The sequence below is a fragment of the Athene cunicularia genome, assembly GCF_003259725.1.
Source record: "Athene cunicularia isolate RWA chromosome 2 unlocalized genomic scaffold, athCun1 chr2_part1, whole genome shotgun sequence".
In the NCBI taxonomy this organism is placed as follows: domain Eukaryota; kingdom Metazoa; phylum Chordata; class Aves; order Strigiformes; family Strigidae; genus Athene; species Athene cunicularia.
In genome coordinates, this window is record NW_020799095.1 from 56588930 (window position 1) to 56604479 (window position 15550).

Below are 15550 nucleotides of genomic sequence, written 5' to 3' on the forward strand. Positions count from 1 at the left end.
GGGGAGCGGTGCCTGGCCGCTCCCGCCCGCCGTGCGGCCCCTCGGGGCCCGGGCCTGGGAGCTCGGGGTGGGAATTGCAAGAGTAACCGGTTGCCTTCTGCTTCCTCCCCAGACGCGAAGAGCAGGCTGCGGCAGGTAACCGAGGTAGGCTGCTGCTTCTTTTGCGAGCGCGGTGCTCTCCCCGGTACCCCAGGGCGTCATTCCTGTGCTAAAACTGCAGTCGGGGAGCACTCGGGTACAGAGACCCGTTGAAAGTCTGAAACTTGAACAGACTGGACAGATTGTCTCTCTCCAAGGAAAAATACCTGAGGAAAAGTCAAAAGTCACATTTAATCCCATTCCTGTGCCTTTTCCTAAAGTTGTTTGCTGTACAATGATTTCAGTTAAAATCGCCCGAGGTGTTTAAGGAAATAATGGGCAGGGGTTATAGTAGAAAAAGCAAGCATTAGCAGAGGGAGATTATTATTTAGCATTTGTTTAAATTATAAAGGCTATTCCTGGATGGAGTTGCTAATTGACTTGATACTTATATATCATACTGTGATTTAATAGCATCTGTAAAAAAATAGGTAACTTTTTTCAAATTCTGAACTAGAAAATCAAGAATCTGGAGTGTTTGCGAGTGCTGTTTCCTAGCCCTCTTCAGCTGTACTTCAGTACTTCAAAATACTTTACCAAAAAGTGGTTGTTTGGCTTATTTTTAAACAATTCTTTCATACATACCTCACGTAATTATAGAGCTGGATGGTGTAACTGTTACTTTTTCTTCCTTTTATTATTGGTTTTAAAAAAAAATCTGTTGGCATAAACCAGAGATGAGCTCAGGGTGATGCTTTGAATACTCAGTCTCCATAGTGTGTATTTAACTGTGAGAATGAGGCTGGGCTTCCCTTTTTATGTTACTCGCAGCTCATTGTGTCACATCGATGTCTGGTGGTGAACCCAGTTTTGTGCTGTTGATGGCAAGGCAGGGGGAAGCTGGCAAGGGGCACTTTGGATGGCTGCCCTGAGGCCTGCTTTTTCCTCTCCCAGCCCTTCTGTGAGGGCAATGCATTCTAGCTTTTCTTAGTCAGAGCTTCTGAAAAATGTCTGTTGGACTTCACTAAAGACATTTTTCCCAGCCAAAGTGTTATTTCATTCCTGTTCCTCTTTCACTTACCACCTCTTGATTCATAATGCTTGGGAAAATTTTTCTGCTTTCCATTAAATTTACTTTAGGTAAACGCTGTGGAGGTGGGGCTGTGAAGCCACGACAAGGCCAAAGGCGGGTGAAGAAGGTCAAGCAGAGGAAGGCAGCCAGGTACGCTGGGAGCAGAGGAGCTGCAGAGGGGCCACGGTGTCTGTCCCCATGGCAGCAGTGCTGCTGAGGAAGGGGCATCCCTGCAGCTGTTCTGTCCCTGTATGGCCCAACACTCTTTTTTCCTTTTGTGTTCCCCTTGCCCTTCCTCTGACTGAAAGTGTATTTTTGTGGTAAAAGCACCTTTGATATGCTTCTTGCCAAATATATATATACCCATACCCACACATATATAAAACAATTACAATACAAATGCTGTTTATATATGATGTATATATAGCTGGGCAGTCATGAGCACAGCAGCAGACCTTGTGACATGCTGCTACAGGTTGGGTTTAGCACCAAATTCCTGCATTTCAGTCTTTTCTTTTTTCTCCTGTGTTTCATCACTGATGTCCCCACAGGGCAATTGCAGTAGCTCCTGCTAGGACTTAGTTCAAGACCCCTGGGGAGCTACTCAGGGTACATAAAGGCATGATGACAGCTTGAGAGTCGTGGTCCTATTTTTTTTTTCTAATACTTATACAAATCTTGCTGAGCACTGGCTGCTGTTGTGCTCAAGTAGCAGAGCACTAACTAGTGTGTCTTGTTCTGGGTGTAACCATGCTGCAGGGATTTACATCTTTATTTAAGTAGGACAAAAGGAAACTATACGGCAGTATGCTTAAAAGATCAGAGTTTAACAAGCCTCCACCAGCAGCTTGCCAAAGACTTTTTAAACACTCATCTCTACGGACCAGACACCAACCGGGCACAGGGTAAGCCCTTTTCCTTAGCTGGGTCTGCATCTAGGTTTGTATGGGTTAAATTTATTAACTCACACTCACTCATCTCCATTTCAGCAAATGATTTTTTTTCCATTGAAAACAAGAAAAACCCAGTTAAAAAAGCTGCAGTTCAGTTTGTGGACAAATCTTGGGGTGAGTATGAAAAGTAAAAGGAGGTACTACTATCTGCATATGTGGTGTAACACACACTTGATGGGGGGGGAAAATAAAAAAAAAGCTTTCCCATGTTACTTGTGACCTTCTAACTCAGAGAACCGGATAGTAAGGGTTGCTACAGCCTGAGGGGGTTGTATTACATGCTGCACTGGGGAGGGTGTGTGAGCCAGAACTTGAAAAAAATTCATTTTTGTTGAAGAGTGAGCATGTTTACTTGATGAAATAAATACTTTGTTTTAGCTTAAACCTCTGAGCTGTTGGCAGTTATTTCACATTTGTAAAATGTAAAGTGGGGATGCCAAGATTCCAGAACTTGTGTGTGAGCACAGGGCAATGGCACCTGTTTCTCCTCCTAAAAACTGATATTACAGAAATGAATGGGGACAGACTCATACCCACATCAGTTTCAGCTACACAAGCACAGTCTGAGGGGCTGGAGAGGCAAAAGTTGTTGTTCCTTACCAGGCAAAGTCAGCTTTTCAGTTGTGCATGAGCAGTGGGGGCAGGGCTATACCCCCACCACCCTCCCTCTGAAGGAGGTGGGTGCAAGTTGGTACACCCAGCCTGTGGAAGCCCAGGTTGTAGGTAAGGTAGAACACTTACCAGCTTTCCAGTCAGTTTTGTTCTGGAATGCTGCAGTAAGCAGTGGATTGCTGCTTAGCCAGTACATGGGCTAAGGAAGTGGTAACTAACAGCTGCTTTTTTTTTTTCTCTAAGGGCAAGAAAAAAAGGAGAAAGCAGCAAGATTTAAGAAACGCTGGCTCTCAACACAGATTAAAAATTGAGTATGGAGACAGGTTTTTCAGAAGATGCTATTGAGGACTTTTTTACTGCATGTTAAGTCTCTGTATACAACAAAGGTGTTTTTTCCCCACTTTCCCAGCATGGGTCTGCTTTCAGCTCTAGCCAGCAGCAGGCACTGACCTTCACTCAGCTGGGCCTGAACTGACATTCCTGTTCTCTTCCCTCCCCCCTTTGTAAGTGGCCAGGGAAGTGAAGCTGCAGCTGTGCCAGGGCAGTGCCTGCCTGTCCCTGATGCAGAGCAGCTGGTGTTACCACCAGGCTTGTGGAGCTGCCTCCATGAGGCAGCTCCTTTGCAGACAATAAAGAAATACAATGTTGTACTTACTGTTCTGGATGGTGGTTTCTTACAGCAATGCTCCTGCTTTTTCAGTTACTTGTATCTCTGAAGAAAGGCTGTGTTAGAATCTTTAAGGCAGCTCAGCCTACAGGGCCCTTCTGTCCAGCCTGATGATTACTTTCAGGGAATAAGGTGTTTTCCCCCACCTTCAGAGAGCACTAAACAAGCTTCCATCAAACTTGCCAGGGTGCCACTGGCATGTGCTGACACAGGGCAAGGGCAGCCCCAGCAAGCCTCAGCTCCCACAGCAGGGGGCTGTGTGAGAAGCAGCTCAAGGGTAGAGCTAATTCGAACCAAGAACGTAGCATATGAGTCCATGCTACCATGTATGTAGAAGTAAGTTTTTAATGGCTGGTTAATTATGATATCACTACATTTTATTGCAATATAGTACTATTTAAGCACTTTTAAAAATGCAAGGTGTACAAAGATTAAATTAAGACTGTAAATTGACTAAATATTTGGTTTTTATATAAATAGGTCATAACCACACTGTGTTGACATGTAATACTGTTATAATACAACAGTTAAACTGGTGAGTCTACACAACAGAAGCTGTCTGTAGTTAAACAAGGAAACAAAGTTGAAAAGACCATGTTAAAACAAAAAACTACTAAGATCAACAGGTTGGGATTGTAAGTAGCAACAAACATATTCACTCAGCTCCTGAGTAATTCAAGTTTTACAGTACACATTAAAAAATATCATTTCTTCCCATCAACACTATATATCCAAACCATCGGGTGTTTATGCATTTTGCAAATTACACTGATTGAACTATGTAACAATGGGGGTGGAGGTTGGCAAGTCATCCTGCTGGACGTTTACATCACCCACCTGCTAATACATCCATGTTTTCTCTTCTTCTGCCCCACCAGAAGGTAGCAGGATTTTTGGTTTGTTTTGGACAATCGTTTATAGAATTGGTACTTGTCAATTTGGATGTCTGACATTATCAGTGATACTTTCAACTCTTAGTGGTCTAAGAGGTTTAAAGATGGAAATTTTCTCCTAACACTAAGTTAGAAATCATTTGCATCATGCTGTAAACTAGGAAGCAACATAAAGCGACAGACTTGTCCTTAGTACATAATTAAAATTCCAAATTCCAGTCAGCAGAGCTGGTCTACTTTCCACGTTGAGTATGCCACACCACCTTTGAGACCCCCGAATGCATAGCTAGTGTAGGTAGTCTTCCACTGTGGCGAAGGCGCAGGAGCCAATTCCCGACCGAGCCATCAATCCTAGACACTGCGATGCTTGTCCCATGGCCAGGGCAAGCGGCGGTTGCTTTGGCAGATTGTGAGTCTCTGAAAAAGAATCACAGTTAAAACACCTAACTTCATAGTACTGCACTGAAAACTTCAAGGTTAACCCTACTTAAATCACTCATTTCAAAATTCCTGTTTCCTTGCAAAGTTTGCTCTTACAGCATTACAGAGCAGGGGGGCAACCAAGTGACTTTCCCATTTGCTGCACATCACTGTTATTGAACGGACCCATTTTTGCTTTGAATGATGACATCTCCTACGTTACTGCCCCCCTGAAGCTGCCCCTCTTTAGTAAGCATGCGCACCGGCACGCTGCTGTACTTGGCCGCAGAGGCCCACACGCGAGGCAGGGCAGGGGCCTCACCTACCGAGTATTGCACTATTGAGTACAGAGCAGACGGGTTCTCTTTGTATCGGGTCGAGCTGATTCCCAACAGGGCTGCTCCAGGGATCTGAATAGGCAAGTAAACTGAATGCATCCTGTGGAAAGAGGGGTTTATTACATCTCACAGCTACCTTCTGCTACTGAAAATGAGTATTTTCTTCAATCGTTTTGATTCAGAATCACAGAGGAGATTGTCAGTGTCCTTCAACAATACAGAAAGCGTAAAAACAAATTGTAACAGGACTTGTTCCATTTTGAGCAAGCAGTGTTTTTCCCAGTAGAAAGACAAAAGTTAGCAGTATTTTAGAAAGTGATGGGGAAAGAGAAAACAGACTGAAAATCACATGCAGTCTGTCTTTGGCAGGGGAATGCTTTTCCAGAGCAGTCACAAATCAAGGTAAACTAATTAAACACAGAGTACTAAAGAGAGTACACTTTAGGCAGCTGTATCAATCCTCTTTCTTGCATTTCATTTATCATTAGAGCTGAAAATGGCACTTTGGTTCAAGAGGCCAAGCTACACAGTCAGAAAAGAGATTAGAGAGAAGTGCTAAATTCATCTCTGGTTTTAACTGTACTACAATGTAAGGTGAGTTATCTTCCCTGTGAACGTGCTGCACAGACAAGACAGCAGACAGTGTGACACCACAGCTGGCTAGAATACTGCTCTTGGACAAAAAAAAAAATCATCACAAAAGTTAAAGCAGCACAATATTGCAGTGCCACATGCTCTGGAAAGCTTCTGCTGGGTAGCACAGTTATTCACCTTGTGGTTATTCACCACAATTTCAAGTTTAAACATACCTTGAGCATTTTCTTATTTGCTGTGTTTTTGCCACATTCTCTTCTTAGTTGCTCACTCATTGCTTGCAATTCTCTTCCAAAATGGATCATTCTCTCAATAGCCGCTTGGCTGCCACCACATAGCTGACGTCTTAACTGACTTGAATCTACTTCTGCAAAAATGATACTGTCATCATCACCACTAATAGAGCTGACAGTAACCATCTATGGATCTAGAGAATTTGCACTGATTTCACTCAAAAGACAACCGCCTTCTCCAAGAGAAAGCATGTCAGGCCAGAGACCCTGGCATAAAACACTCCTATAGCAAGCATGGGTGAATTGCTCCTTTATAAACATTAAGACACTTAGCTAACAGCAAAGGCTGTCTACACACGCTGTTTGGTTTGCAATGGTTAATTTTACTAACTAGTCTGTAAAACCAAATTTTACCCTAAAATTTTATTGGAGTTTAAAATTAGTAACAGCAGCAATAGAAGTTCACGCAATTGCACCTTTTTAATTCTTTGGCATTGCAGTTCTAAAGATTTGCCAAATCCAGAACCACTAATAGAGGGTAAAAAAAACCCTTAACTTCCCAAACAACCACAATAGATGTTGCTACAAGATGATCATTTAGACTGTTCATACATATACCTTGTAGAATATATTAGCTTAATAATTTGGACATTTCAGGCTTCTTTTGTAATCAAGCAAACACTACAATCAATTTCTTTACTGTTTGCTACAATATTCCGCAATACCAGTGATTTTAAAAGGTATTAATGTAGTTATGAACAGTAAAGCAACCTGTGGCTTCTCTGAAAGTTCTGCTTTTTAAATTTACAACTAAAGCAACCTGTAAAAAAAAAAAAAAAAAAAAAAAAAAAAAAAAAAAAAAAAAAAAAAGGGCATTTATCCATTCCTTGCCCTCTTTCCTTAAAAGAATCAAGTTTTGAATGAGAATTCTGATGTACGCTTTGATTACAAAACCATTCTTTCTGGTTTTAACATTGCCACCTAGTGATGTGTTTTGACCACTATTTCAAACTAGGATCCAGAAGTGGCCATTTTTATCCCACCCCCCACCCCCCCTCAGATGCAAGCATATCACCTCTGGAAAAAATCTGCCCACTTAAGATCACATACACAACACTAAGGAGAATACATAAATATTTCATAAAGCAAAAAACCACCAAAGAAACCACCAAGCTCAAACTGTGGGGAATAAACAATGTAGGCTGAGGAGCCACATTTCTTTTTTACGAAGGTGAAGCACCCACAAGTCTTCAAGCAGTGGCGTTTGTTGCTAGCTGCAGCTCAATCTAGGACAACACTTTCCAAAGGCAGAAAAGAACTACATTAAAAAAACCACAAACAACTCTGCGCCCTGTGCAGCTGTTTCGTGTCTGTCACAGCAAGCCTCTGTGGAAAAGGCTGCAAGAGAGTAAAGAAGTATTTTGGTTTTTTCTGTCACAGAAACGAGGCCTTGATATTATCCAGTTTCAGAGCATAATACAGGGAAAACAATCTTGGCAATTTGCATCTCCCCCTCCAGGGCTGTAACAGAATGATATTTGCTTTTCGACAGTTACCTAGTATTTGCCAGCGAAGCTGCATGACCAGCAGCAGCCGCCTCAGCACACCCCCTCAGAACTGCGAAGTGTTCCTACGTATCTCCAAGTGCCACTGCATTCTGAAAGGTTACCATGAATGATGTCCCAAGCTTCACATTTCATTTAAACTACCTATTAGTTGATGTGTGCTTAAATCAATTCATTGGAAAGTTTGTTCTGCAACTGCAGAAACGGCTGGCCTGGATTCCTCCACTTCTTCAGACAGGGCCAGCACAATCACCACTGTCTAAGCTCCAGCCTGCAGTACTGAAGTGATCTGGCAGCCTTTACTCGATGGGGACAGTCACCACCGTAACTGACAGAGTTAACAGCATCTTCTTATGGCGTGCTGGCAATCAGAGGGTATTTAAATACTCATTTACCCCTAATGGCAGCAGGTATGACTGAGTATAAAGCAGGTTAAATAAAACAAAGTTATTTTTCAGACCACAACTATGTAAATCAGGGCATTTTTTTGGTGGAAAGCATTAAACATCTCAGTTCCCAAATATAGTTCTTTTCGTGAGCATTTAATACTAGCACTTTGCATTCTTTAATATAAGCGATTTTGAATTTCTACTCTTACTATTGAGCACAAAGATGCCATGAGAACCATGAATGGTAAGAGGACTAGGGGAAGAGGAGAGGCAATCTGCCACCCCCAACCCAGGCATGCTACACAACAGGATGTTTTTTCTCCAAGGTACTCCCTTCAAAACCAATGCTACTTTCAACATCTGTGAGTTACCAGTTTCCCCTGTTCTCCCCAGACACTGGACCACCTGAATCAGTAGTTATAAGATTTACATCTAATCACAGCAAAAACAGCAAACAAAACAAAAAAAAAGATATGAGCTAGTATCCCTAATTTTCAAGTTGGGAAGCATTGCAAGTAAAAACATAACCTTGTTGCCATCACTTAATAAAAATGTAAGAAATATCACTGCAGACCCATTTCTGTGTCACATTCTTCCATTTCGTGATCATGTTTAGAACTACCATTTAGGAAGCCATTGGATGAAGTCTCAGCAACCCCATTGGAGTAGTGATCTGTTTCCATGTCTACATCATTGCTGAAAAGAGAGTAATAAATGAAAGTTTTACTCATATTTAAGTACTTAGGGTTATGATCTTCACAGCTTCAGCACAGTTACTTCCTCATCTCAGCTACTGAAAAGCTGCTTTTAAATACTGTTGGCCAAGTCAGACCACAGATTTTTTCCAGCAAATGGTGATAGCAAAGCACCAGGGAAATCTTAAGGTTCTGTCAGTTAACATTAGCATTCAGTAAAATAACATTTGCAGATGCTGAAAAATTAAACATGTCCACCATTATTCAAGAGTAAGTAGTATAACACTTCCTACATACACACCAAAAAGTTCTTACCTTGTTTATGTATCTGTACATACATAGAGCTGGAGAAAATACAGTACTACTACTTTTTTTTTTAAAAAAAAAATCACAGTGAACTCAATATACAGCCTACTTTGAGACTATCATATTTAGGTAAGTAGTTCTTTCAAAAAAGCTTTGATCTCTCATTTACTCTCAGTAGAGTTACAGGGAAAAAGAATAAAAGCCCAAAGCAAATACTGAGTAAACCAAGACACTGAAGAGATGCTCTGAGGCAAATTCAGAGCATACAACTCCTCACCACACTTTGCTCACAGCACGTCACAGAAGGACTTTTAGAAAATGCCAGCACAGCTTCAGGGACCAAGCTTTGCCGTCAGTTACATCCCAGCCTGTTCTATTTCATCACTGAGAACGACAACCTAAAACCTCTCTCTCTCAAGACCAAAAAGATTCGATTTTTAAGTTTAGTAGCTTGCTTCTAAGCAACCAAAAGTTCTCAGTTTCCTTTGAGGAAGGAAACCAAAAGGCCTCTCTGACTGGGCCATGCTGCAGCCAAGGCACTGTCTTCCTCTTGTGAAAAATCTCAAAGTTGCCTGGACACTGCCAGGCTTTTTGGCAGAGGCAACTGCTGATGTGAACACAAATCATGAAGTTAAAAAGGAAACTGTTGCTCTTACTTTTTTTCCCCAATCATCACTATCCAACTGAAATACTTTTTGTTATCACCACCACATCATCACGTCCTAGTTGGTAGTTTTGGGAACACATCTTGGAGAACGCAGCTGAGTACTGTTGTATTTCACGTCAAATTAGGTTCTGCTGCATCTGTGCAATGCAGAGCTTAATATTTACTGGTTATGAATAACCATATTAACCCTGGTTAATACAGCTATTTTCATTCTCTGAACTGAATGTGTTTGCACAAGCGACAGTGATGGGAATAGGCAAACAATTCTTGTGTGTGCAATGGAAGGGAGTCCACATTTCCTATGCATCTAAATTGTGTTTACTTTGCAGATACTGCCACAAATGGAGAGTATCTGGAAAACTTTTCATTACCTACATGCAATGTGCTTAAATCAATGTCAGTGGCTTAAATTAAAATCCCAAGTGACAGAAAGCTAGTGAATCTTCACATTACAACTTCAAAACCAACCATAAATAGCTATAAGCAAGGTAATTTATTTTTGTCCATTGCATTTCTTTAACGAAACAGGAGAAAACAATCTACTGAGCTCGAGAAGTTAAAATAAAACCAAAGCACACTAGAGGGACTACAAGCTGCTGGCTCTTACACTAAATGTTTTAACTGTCTTTAAAGAGAAAAAAAAAAAAATCACATCAAATCCCACTGAAAACTCTTCTCTGCAATACAAGCACATGGACAACACAAGCCTTAATGTAAGTTAGAAGCATCTGAAGTTTATTCACCTGGAATAGCTGTTAACCTGCTGTGATCTTGATACATTTATGTTGTTGAGCTCTGGTACATTCAAGCTGCTGGTCGTGTGTTTACTGTGACAGTAAGACTGATGCACTTTATTTGATATCACTCCATTACTGCAACTACTTTCAAACCCTGAAAGAAAGTTTAAGTAATTGTGATCATCTACAAACTTATTTGTAAGTACCTATTTATAGCATTGAAATAAGTATATCTTAATTGTTTCTGGTCAGTAAACGCTAGATTTGCCAAACAAACCTACTCAAACACTTAGCATCTGTGTTTCAAGTATTTGAACCTTTAAGGCTTCTACAGCGCAGAAGTTAAGCATTATTTAACAAATACTAACATGCTCATGAGAAGGTTTGTCAGTTGTACATACAGCAGTAAACTAGAAAAAACGGTATCAATGTAGAATAATTTTTTAGAACTGATACATTGTTTCTGAAAGATCTGAACATCTTTTCCAGGCCACTGTAATCATTATGAATGGAAGCAGACATGCATCTTACTAATTCCTAATCACATAATTCTCTTGATAAATATGCAGTAAAATTCAGTGCCAAAAATATTTTACACACTGTTACACTGAAATACTACCTCCCTCCTTCCCCATGTAGTTATTTTGATTGTTAATACTGTCCTTTGCTAAATAAAATCACACCAATCTGTGAAATTACGATGTCTGGCTAAAATATCTTCTGACTCTTCTACAATATAGTCAAGAAACTACTATTTGAAGCAAATATGTAATTGCCAGTTCTATCAAGCCCAAAAGCAGGAGCTCCCTAGTATCTTCTAATATAGAAACAGGTCACAGGAAGAGCTTCCTATAAACAAGAGCTGCTGCTATTCAGGACATCCCAAATCTCAATTCTAATAATATGTTAATCAACTCACTTATTAAGTGGTGCTTCTACTTTCAAAATTAGAAAGTTAGAGGTACTTTCTACCATACATCCCAATAATCACCTGAAGAACAAAAACCTGAGTGGACCTCCACTCAAAAGCATGACAGCACAGTCTTGACAGAGAGGGTAACAAAAGCAAAGCTGCTGCCTTTCCAAGGGCAGCAGGTATTCTGGTGGCCAGGCTACACTAGCTTCCCACTCAATCCCACTGAGAGAAAAAAAATAAAGATGACACCGGTCAGCTCCAGTTTGGATTTAAGAATGAAACAGAATTGAAAGTTGATGACTTCTGCTACTCTTAAGAGTCTTGGCTTCAAAGATGACACATTCAAGTACCATTTTAACAGGCTCAACTACTCTCTGTAGGGGTGCTTTGGAAGGCGGGGGATCTCCCCACTGGCATGGGGCAGTTCTGAGCATTCAGGGCCTCCCACAGAAGCTTCACCACCACCCAGATACTCTCAGAACGGTTTCAACTGTGCAGACTGAAATTCAGCTGCCAGCAGAAAGCCTTTCACCTAACTCCACCACCTAGCTTCTGGTGTTTACTACACAAGAGCAGCTGTTCCAGCTGTTCCTGCTGTTCGATAAACACCACAGGAAATGGATCATATACACCACTTACTGGATTTAAACCAGCTCATGCCATAAATTATCACTGAAAGGACCCCAGAAATTTGTGTCACAACCTTCCATCTCCTGGAAGCAAGCATTTCTCTGAAACTGGCAACTTAGAAGTGGCAACCTACTATGCAAACCCTTAGTAAAACCAAGAGCACATGCAAAAAAAAGATTTGAATCTATTTATACACTTCCAATTTCCCCAGTGGCTGAGAATCACATATTTTAATCATTAAAACTGTACTTTTATACAAAGCATTCAGTATCATCTCTTAAGTAAACCAAATTGTCAGTCTGTATTAGTAACTTATCCCAATACTTAATTGTAAAAAAAAAAAAATTCTATGTGGTGTGGTATATCCAAATCTATGTGGTGTATCCTCCACATCAACTTACCAGCAAAGTGTGTGCTGCTCCCTTTGCCTGTTGCCAGACTGTGAATATTCATTCCGTGGCTGGGACTCATGCTAGGACTACTGAACGATCGTGGGCTAACAGGGTAACTATCTTGAGATTTTGGACTGTGGCCTCCCAAACAACGCACTTCACTGTCTGTACCATTCACCATCTCTATAAACTGGCGCACCCTAAACAAAAGGCAAAAAAGTTAAGCTAATAAAACAATTTACACATTTTAATTTACCAACGATAGCAATGATTAAATTTTAGTGTTAAGTATACAAAAAGTCTGACTCAACAAAATGCTGGATGTCAGTACCATTCATCAATAAGCTCTGGAGTATACAGCCAAAAATACACAATTACAAAATTTGTGAGGGAGGAGAACAGGAATATTATCCTTCAAGGGCAGACTTTGTCAATAAGTCCTCAAAGTTTAGAGAACTAAACTAGATTTTCTTGTTTTAACTGTTTTGTTTTATTGACAGGGGCAAGGTTATTTCTTGAGAAGTCTATGTCATTACGTTGTCATGTCTGTCATTTCTCTCAAAGTAAATGAGAACATAGTTTGACTGTCTGGAACAGTAAGCATTAAACGGTGACTCTTAACATTAAACATTTGCACTAGAAAACAGTTTGAAAAGCAAGCTCATATACAAACCTTCCCTTTAGAGGCTGTTGCTCTTTGTCAATTTTATGTTAGATAAGGAGGGTTTACTATGGACTTTAAGGAAGCTCAGAACTACTGCTTTATGTTTTAGGCTTGGATAGCCTCAACAGAACAGGCATAATTTAGAAAGACAGATTGAGAAAAAGATAACATACAGTTGACGTTATCGAGTGAAGTCTTTCATTAAAACGTTTGTATTTTGTGAATTCTGTGATAAGTCTGCAGTACTATCTTGAATTCTGTTCCGCACTTGAGCATGACAGACTTCAAATACATTCCAACTTAACTGAACATAAAAATTAAAGTGCTTTGTTCTTAAAGGAGGTAGCAGATTTTTTTCCACATTCAAACACTATAACATGATACAGAATTCTGGAGGATCAGCGCAGCTGGCAGGTGGAAATGCCAGAATGAAGGTGACTATTGTGTGCCTGGGAAGCCAAGAGAACTCTTTGGGATTATGGAATTTCCACAGTATTAGCCAGAGGTTTCTAGTAAAGTGACATGGAGTGAAACTGCTCATTTAAACTGGTCTTTAAAGTCAGTCACCCATTAGGAACAGACCAACTTATGCCAACAGAACTCTTAACCTTCTTGAATACAATAGTGTATCAGTTTAAGTTTTACTTGATACCCAAACTGATCAAAATTGACTTTGAAAAAATTTTGAAACTTAGTTCTAGAGAACAAGTCTACAGTGAGATGTGAATTATGCTGCAAAACAGGACCTTGATGACAAAACCTAGTTGAACAAGTAGCAAGTAATATAGCATAAAGAGAGTGAACTATACACATTTTCTAAAAAATGCTGCTTAACTTTGCTTAAATTTCCGTGAAAGCTTTAAATGAGTAACTGTCTTGTCTGAGAAGGTACTGTGCCATCTATAAACACACATCTGTATAATTTGAAGACTCACTTTAATGCAAATAAGAGATTAGGATTTCTTTCTAGTAAACTTGGATACAACTGTTGTGTTGTTTCAATGGCTTCTCCCATTCTTCCTGCTAAAACCAATTTCTGAATTCCTGTTCACCAAAAAACAAATAAGAGATTAGGATTTTTTTCTAGTAAACTCGGATACAGCTGTTATGTTGTTTCAATGGGTTCTCCATTCACCCTGCCAAAACCAATTTCTGAATTTCTGTTCACCAAAACCAACATCAGTTAAATGGATAGCTTACGGATTAATACATGTAAATTAACGATTACAAGACACTGCAACCATCAGTCAACAAGATTTTTTCTTCTTAAAAAGAAACAGTGTAAAGAAAGATCATGCTTCCTTAAAATGTTCAGTTGAAAAAATTTAAGAACTGCACTCCACCTACATATATCCAAGTACTCAATATTTTTATTTATTGCCAGCATACAACCACTTTGTACTCAGATTGCACATTCAGAGCTAGACTAAGATTTCAGATGCTCTTCTGTGATTTATTTCTCATTTTCACACCTTTATAAATAAGCATGTACCAAACTACTGTCACCCAAGAACATCCAAATTGCATCCCACTCCCACAGGTTCAATTTTGACTAAGAAAAAAATGTAGTCTCTCTCACCTACACATACTTTCAGTCAGGTTACAGTTGAATAAACCTTTCCACAACCATCCCTGCTTTAGTTGATGCTTCTTTTGCTGTAACCTGGCACAAGTCGCAAACAGCCTCACAGCTCTATCCACTAACAGAGAAATTGATCCAAATGAAAAACAGCCCAACGAACGGGTTATTTTTCAAGCAGAGCAGTCTCCCCATGTGGTATGTCATGCAGTCACACAAATGCCTGTGTTTGTACAGCAGGGATTTAAAGGAATGGGGAAGGTGCTGTTTAATCAGGCTGCCAAACAGCACTGCCACAGCAAGTTAGAACTGAACTGCTGTTAATTCTCCTTGTCCTCTTCCCCCTCACATCTGTAAGCAGGAAAACTCAAATTTGATTTAACTTATCAAGCATTCTCTAAACTCTACCCCTTTTCACAGTTAAAAGGTTTTATATTCCTGTTTGTGACTGACCATTAGCTTTCACAAACGCTTGTTCAGAGACATTACACACATTTGTTTAAGATAGATCACAATTTTCCATTCAAGAGAAAGACAACAGGTAATTTACCACATTCTGTTACATCAAACAAGTTCCAAAGCCTTAGTGTGGAAGTTCATCTTAACCAGCTGTTCATACGTGTGTAACTTTATGTGACAGCAAAGAACTATACTATGGAGTAATGCTGAAAGGAAATTCTACAATGATGCCTAAGAACAAGTTTTATGTAATACTTGTTTAAGAGAAGAAAAAAAGGATGTAACATGCTTTCCAGCCTTACTTTGTCTATTTTTAATGGAAGCTAATTCTTCTAGCACAGTCTGGTCTGTGGATCTGGCGAATGCCTCTGCTGTTGCACAGTATCCATGGTGAACTAAGTAAGATGATACCATTCTAAAAATAAACAAAAACAAAACCCAGAAACACGCATTAAATACAGGCAAGAAACCAAGAACTTCTTGAATGTAAAAACCCTTTTCTGAAAAAAGTGACTAAAGAATTCTACTCGAAATTCAGAAATTTCTGTACAAGTCAATTAAGAGCCAGTTTCTTCTTCAAAACACTATACAGAAAAACAATTTTAAAAAATCAATGTATCATTTTATTATGCTGAATTTCAATAGAAAAGATTCATCACCCAAAGGTAGGCTCAATTAAAATATTACCTGA

The 15550-nt window shown here is 39.9% G+C and overlaps 1 protein-coding gene and 1 long non-coding RNA gene across 3 annotated transcripts in view; one reads left to right on the top strand and one right to left on the bottom strand.

The window, feature by feature from the left end:
* The first annotated feature begins 23 nt into the window (after window positions 1-23).
* LOC113476381 lies at window positions 24-3513 on the top strand. Its single transcript, XR_003397717.1, has 5 exons — window positions 24-144; window positions 1219-1300; window positions 1934-2055; window positions 2140-2217; window positions 2959-3513. It is a non-coding gene; the product is annotated as an uncharacterized LOC113476381 (long non-coding RNA).
* A 228-nt stretch (window positions 3514-3741) lies between these two features.
* Window positions 3742-15550, bottom strand: part of RANBP9 (RAN binding protein 9) — a 31995-nt gene continuing 20186 nt past the window's right edge. The window contains exons 6-13 of one of the 2 annotated variants that reach the window (XM_026841877.1): window positions 15162-15274; window positions 13757-13865; window positions 12167-12357; window positions 10226-10373; window positions 8389-8510; window positions 5843-5994; window positions 5022-5133; window positions 3742-4692 (exon numbers count right to left, since the gene is read on the bottom strand). In XM_026841877.1, coding sequence (XP_026697678.1) covers window positions 4562-4692; window positions 5022-5133; window positions 5843-5994; window positions 8389-8510; window positions 10226-10373; window positions 12167-12357; window positions 13757-13865; window positions 15162-15274 — 1078 coding nt within the window. In that variant the 3' untranslated portion in view covers window positions 3742-4561. The remainder of the gene's footprint in view (window positions 4693-5021; window positions 5134-5842; window positions 5995-8388; window positions 8511-10225; window positions 10374-12166; window positions 12358-13756; window positions 13866-15161; window positions 15275-15550) is intronic. The other variant, XM_026841876.1, reaches the window with a different exon arrangement.